Source organism: Limulus polyphemus, unplaced genomic scaffold (genome assembly GCF_000517525.1).
Source record: "Limulus polyphemus unplaced genomic scaffold, Limulus_polyphemus-2.1.2 Scaffold3347, whole genome shotgun sequence".
In the NCBI taxonomy this organism is placed as follows: domain Eukaryota; kingdom Metazoa; phylum Arthropoda; class Merostomata; order Xiphosura; family Limulidae; genus Limulus; species Limulus polyphemus.
The window spans coordinates 120,841-127,275 of record NW_013668957.1 but is presented as its reverse complement, the minus strand read 5'-3'; the positions used below and the strand labels follow the sequence as shown (position 1 = coordinate 127,275).

Sequence of the window (6,435 nt, the reverse complement as noted above, 5' to 3'; positions counted from 1 at the left end):
GAATAACATATAGTTTATGTTTAGAAAAATCTAATAATTGTTTTGTATTAGTGTAATTTTATATGTATTGACTGAATAATACTTTAAATCAAAAATAAGAGCAGTAATTTTTAGGTGCACTCTAGTGGTTCAGCAGTATCCTTTAGGGTTTATAATACTAAAAATTGAGTTTTGATAACTGTAGTTAGCAGAGCAGAAACAAACTTTATAGGAAAAAAAATTCTATACACAAAAAATTATGTTAATACAATAATTATAATGACATTTTTAAGTTACGGCTTTATTGTATGCATGATACTTTATACTTTTTTTTGCCTATTCTATAGAACAGCATTTCCTTTGAGGTCAAAAATGTTGTTGGTGGACTTGTGGCTCTTACACATATAAAAGGTAAGATGTCTTTTAATTAATGTTGAAAAATGAAATTTATTTCCTGTACAAGATATGTAGGTCTCTTTATTTAAACAAAACTTTAGTGAAAATTGAATAATAAACTTTATCTTGAATGTTATGAAAAAGCTTTCATCATAAATTTACAACTCAACTTAAATTCCTAACTTATACAATTAATGGTCTTTATTTATCCTTCATCTGTCCTCTGGAGTTCTTTGCCATGCAATCCTCCAATGACCATGTACAGGGAAGATATCTGTTGTATTAGTGTTTTGTAATTTTGATTTATATTAATACACTTTTCTAGAGAAAGTCAATAGCTGAGAAGGGTAGTTTTCTGTTTTTAAATTTTGTAAAATCTATTTTTAGTTAACTTAATGTTTTTAATAACTTGAATTTTTATTTTGTTCCAGATTTCTGTTGACAATATATTCCATAATAAATATAAACTTCATGTAATCTTGTACATTACACTAGAACTTGTATTTCAAATTCCATCTCATGAAAATAATATCGCAAAAGTAATGTTTATGGGACTTATAAAACCAGTTAACTTGTATTTAGCAAAACTCTTCTCAATTATATTTTAGTTTAGAATAAATGAATAATTTTTATTTGTCTTTGATTTCCAGTTTTTGTTTTTGATTATTTGGATTTAAAATTCATTTGTAATCCTTCAGTTTTGTTTGTAGGAATTATTTTACAATACACATTTAATAGAATAATAAAAACCATATGATGTAATGTTACTTATAGGTAAGCATTGTAATATATATATATATATATCTTTTTCACTGTTATAACATGATTTATTATTAAACATGTTATACAAGTTACAATGATTTACTAGTGTATTAAGTTAAAATGTTAATGCTCTATTTCATATTGTTTGAATTTTTCATATCAGTTATATTTTGGAAATAAGATATACTTCCGATACGATATCTTACCTCTTCTTACAAAAAGCTTTCTTGACTTATACTACCCACTATCAGTGCAAATTTTTGCTCACCACCAGTCTTGATATTCCCAATTATTTCTGCATACTAACATTCAAATGATTATGCAGCAACCCTCCACCAATAGGAGTGCAACACTACCCCTATCATATCTAGTGCTCTCTCTAATCTTGCACATGTTAACCACTTCTCGATTGGAAGTCTTATTGAATATACATGATTTTGCTTGCAGTTTACTTCATTTATTCACTAGTTTTTACTTCCTTAATTTTTCAACTTTAAATACATTCTTCTTTACCATTTTTGTTATCTTTTGTTGATTGTTATGAATTACTTTATCTATGTTTTCTCCATTTTCAGTTTCATTAATTATGCACTCACAGTTTCAGGTGGTCATGACTACAACTGCTGTAGCAGAATTACTGACCACGTCCAATGGGTAAGAACTATGATTCTTGATTGCTCTGGTCCATCGGGAGTTGTCCAATTTCATACAACAATCAGAACAAACTCATTATTGTCATATCATGGTTTTCTGTGATTGGGAAATTTTGGATTTGGACAGCCTTTTTCCCCTCCTGAATATGTCTCTCAGTCATGTGTTATTTTGAGGGACTTGCCCAGATCTCTTTCCTCTTTGGTGGATTTTATTATTCAGATATGTTGTGTTCTATCCTTATCTCCTGTTTCCTTTGTTCTACCCCTATGCTTTTCTTGGACTAGCCTTTGGGTCATTATTTTAGTGTTTACTCCTTTCCCGGATATAGGTGTTAATGTGAGTTGTTTAGGAAGCATTTGCATTCGGGGTTGGTATGGCTCGACCCTCATGTATTGTGGACAATTATGCTTTTCATTATCATTGTTCTAACTTCCATTATTTGGACTCACAGCATTTGGTGTCATTTCTCTCATTGTGAGGATTGGGCCACTATAATTTGATTATTTTCCCCATATTTGTCTTACTCTGACCATACTTCTCAGGTCATGGCTAGTGGGGGCCAGACTCCTTCAATTTGCCCATGTTTGGAGGTCCTTGGGAGTTAATCTATGAGTTCTGAAAGTCATTTCAGCAAGTCTGGTCCTTTACTTTCATTCATATCTCCCATTGTTTTACAATTCCATTTCCTTCCCTCCTCCTCGAGATCCCATTTTCCCCAGCTTGATTCATACCAGAAGCCGTCATTTTCACCATTCTATGGACGAATGGCTGCTTCTTTCCTCCTCACAGATGAATTAACCCTACATCCTCAGTTTTCTTGCCAAGACACTGTCATAGGGGTTTGGCTTGTCAAAGTATAGCAATTCTTCCTCACAACCCAACACTCATGACTGCACATTTCCATCTTCTCTTGGGGGACATCATTAGTGCTGTAACTGTTAATTGTGGGTGGGAAGTACCTCGTTCATTTTTTTTCTTTGCAAGGGCCTTTATCCCATATTTGGATACTGTGTTGCCTAACCAGGTATTCTTAGTCTTAAATTCACATTGTATGACCTGTGATCATATACAATGCTAGATGAATGTGATATTGAGGCAGTTCCTTACATCTTAAAATTAATCCTAGTATTCAATCCTAGTGATTTACATATAATTTCATCCCCAAAATAAAGTCTTGGTAGTATCCCTGACAGAATTAAGGTATTATGGCCCTTTTCTTTAAATGTCTTTTACTTAAAAATTAACTCCTCTGATCTACCATTCGCTACATCATCAGCCTCCATTTGTATTACAAATAATGTATCAGTACTATTACTTGATTTATCAGTTATATCCACCATCCCCTGCTTTTGGATAGCATAATGTAACTCCTTTTCTCCCAATTAAACCCACAAACTATCTTATTAATGTGCCTTACTGAAGTTTTGTGGTTGACAATTGTGCTTTTAACATAATTTTGAAATCTGAAGTCAGTGTTGATTCTGATGCTAATGCCTCTAGCATGCAGGATGGTTCTGTGTCTTCTTTGTTATTTCTCATTGGAGCCAATAATGTCAAATGCCTGCTTGTTGTCTTTGATGATTTTCCTGAACAGGTGGATGCTTAAGTTGTGATATGCCCACCTTTTTCTCATGATCTTGAAGAAGGCAGTTCTTTTGCTTAATTCTATTTTCCTTCAGTATTTGAAGATCAAAGTTTGACAGATAGCCCTAATCATACAGAGCTTTTGTAGGTCAGATTTCACTTTTTTTTTTCACGCTTATTTCTATTTTAAATTATGAACATATTTTTATCACACTTGAAAGAGCTAGTCATTTTGTAATGAGATCGTTATTTCTTCCACCTTTTCCTAATATTTGGGTTATGCTTTCGGGATAAGATTTATACCTTGCTGTGTTGTTTTTATCTAATACCATGTGGCTCCTTTGTTACTTTGACACAGTAGATCTGCCTGCTATTTTTCATGGTACTCATCTTCTCCTCAGTATTTCTGCTGATATAGATATAACTTTTTCTGCATACTTTTTTATTTGGAGAAGACTAACCTGACCTTGTTTTATGTTCAGGACAAGCATGACAGGAAGAGTTGATTGGGATTCTAGCTTCCTGACTTTTTTATTAAATTTACCTTGCTTTCATAATTGATTTCTCATTTGTCATCCACTACCTCTATTCATTTGTTTCTACTGTTTTGTACAGTAAAATGCAAAAGTAGGATAGGCAGGTCTTTCTAACATTATTCTGTTCAAAATGATTACTATATTGACTTTTGAATGGTTGTATCATATTATTTGTATTTATGTGGGACCTTTGGCTTCAAGGTCCTTGGGTTAAACAGATCTTTCATTCTGGTTTTTATCTCCAGTTTCATCATTGTTCTCCTTTTTCTAACCAACTATGACCCAGTTTGCTCACATTTTCTGGAGATTAAAAAGTCTGAGGTCTTCATTAGAAAAGGGCAATCAAAAGAGTTTCTCATGCTTTTACAGGTTTTTCTCCTGTCTCTTTGTGTCCTTAAGAAATCAGCCCTGTCTCAACTCATTTATTACTTGGAGACACCTCATGTGAAAATGGAAAATATGAAATTATGTCAGTTTCTTTTTTGAGGCCATTGGATAACAAAATTGGATATCCAGGATGCTTATGTGTATGATAATCTTCACTTTTCATCTTTACTTTCCTTAGGCTTAGCTATGGATTCCTATGTTTTCTCACAAGTAGTCAAAGAGTTTAATGGGCTTTTCCATTCACTCAGCATTGACTTTCATTTCTATAAAGACAGTTGACCTATTCTGACTCATTCACCCACTCAGTCTCTTTAACATACTCAGTAACTTGAACTCTGTAGATTATTCACAAATCTCAGTTTCATTTAGAACAAATAAAGTATTTGGTACATCTGGATCAACTCAGTTTAAGGAACACTTAGCTATCTCCTACAGGTTTGAAAGCCTTGGAATCTCATGTTCATATTCTCCTCTCTCCTACTGCCAAAGACATCATTTTTGCTTTTGAGACAATGGTTTTTCATTTATGATGTCTTTCCCCTGGTTAAACACTCACATTCAACATCTCCAATGGACCTTTACTTCTCAGTATCATCTTAATTTAGATGTATTGTCACACACCTTAACTATTTCTCCCAACACTTGACTTTCTCCAGCTTTAGTTAAATAGAGAGTTCAAAACAACTGGGACTCTCATTCTTTCCTTACCTATAGACTATCATATTTTCACAGATGCTTCTCTCAAAGCTTGGAGCACTGTGTAGGGGATCAAAGTTGTTCTGGCTACTGGATTACTCATGAAACAACAGCTCACATCAACATATTAGAACTTGGGTTGTTCAGCATACTTGTTTCAAGTTTTTTCCCCCTTCAGCTAGTCAATTGGGCCACACACTCCACTGAATATGCAAGTACTTATATAAGTGCAAGCACCCTGAGTACTGAGTTTACATGTTGATGCCCCTAGTTGGATTTAGACCCCTTCTTTGATAAGAGCTGGGGACATGCATATACTGAACTTTAAACAAACATAATGAGTATTTCTTATCAACAGTCCATTTAATTTATAATAAAATTATGGTGTTATCAAAGAAGATGAGGTAACTAGGAGCAGTAGATTGGATTTTAGCATATCAAATCTTTATTTGTGTGAATTGACAGGACACTGAATATGGTAATCAGGGTTAGATTAAAGATATGACTGTAGGGTCAGCTGCTCCTAGCTCTCCCAAAATATTGTCCCTCCTGGTCCTAAGTCATTCAAAATAATAAATGGAACACTAGATTTTTTAAGCAGTGAAGTATCCACAGGTTTGGAAGTTTTTCAAAGAACTAACTTATTTTAACTTGTCAAAAACTTGCATGAACATAATTTTTTATCTTAGTTTTGGCCAGGTCTCAAGAGCCCCAGGCCTCATGTTTCCTTAATTCAACTCTGATGGTGATATATTATTAAATTCAAGTGTGTGTATTATTATATGTCTTCTGTATAAGATATTTTGTTGTTTTTAGGAGCAAGAAAGTATAACTGTTGTTTAAGAACAAGAATGTTTAAAACAGCTTCTTACTGATCTGGATAAATCCTGTTGAAATATAAAATTGTTGTTGAAGGAGTAAATCAGAACATTATTTCCAACATATCAAGTTATTGATGAAGGAGTTTGTTTCTCAACATTTAATATTATCACAAGAACATGGTTTGGTTTTCTGTATTGTTACATTATAGTCAGTTAATTTAAGATCTAGTGTATTTTATTTCATTTTGTATATGATTTATGTATATCCAGTTATTAGAGTTATCTTACACCACATTATAATGAATAAATCACTGTCTTCAGAGAATACCCCTTTTTTAGTTTTCAAGCCAAATTTGAATTTAATCATGAATCGTAAAGATAAAATTCCTAGACTCATTCATTTTTGGGTATCTTATGAGTACATTAATTTGTTCTCAACTTAAAAAGTTTTGATAGATCTCAATTACTGACCCCCCCCCCCTTTTAGTGGTACAGCGGTATGTCTGCAGACTTACAATGCTAGAAACTGGGTTTTGAGACCCGTGGTGGCAGAGCACAGATAGCCCATTGTGTAGCTTTGTGCTTAACTTCAAACAAACAAACAATCTTTCATATCCCAC

The 6,435-nt window shown here is 33.1% G+C and overlaps 1 protein-coding gene across 1 annotated transcript in view; it reads left to right on the top strand.

Moving 5' to 3' along the window:
• Nucleotides 1-6,435, top strand: part of LOC111088218 — a gene marked incomplete at its 5' end in the record, with an annotated part of 76,923 nt that overhangs the window by 10,258 nt on the left and 60,230 nt on the right. The window contains one exon of the mRNA XM_022397628.1: nt 327-390. Within this exon, the coding sequence (XP_022253336.1) occupies nt 327-390 (64 nt within the window). The remainder of the gene's footprint in view (nt 1-326; nt 391-6,435) is intronic.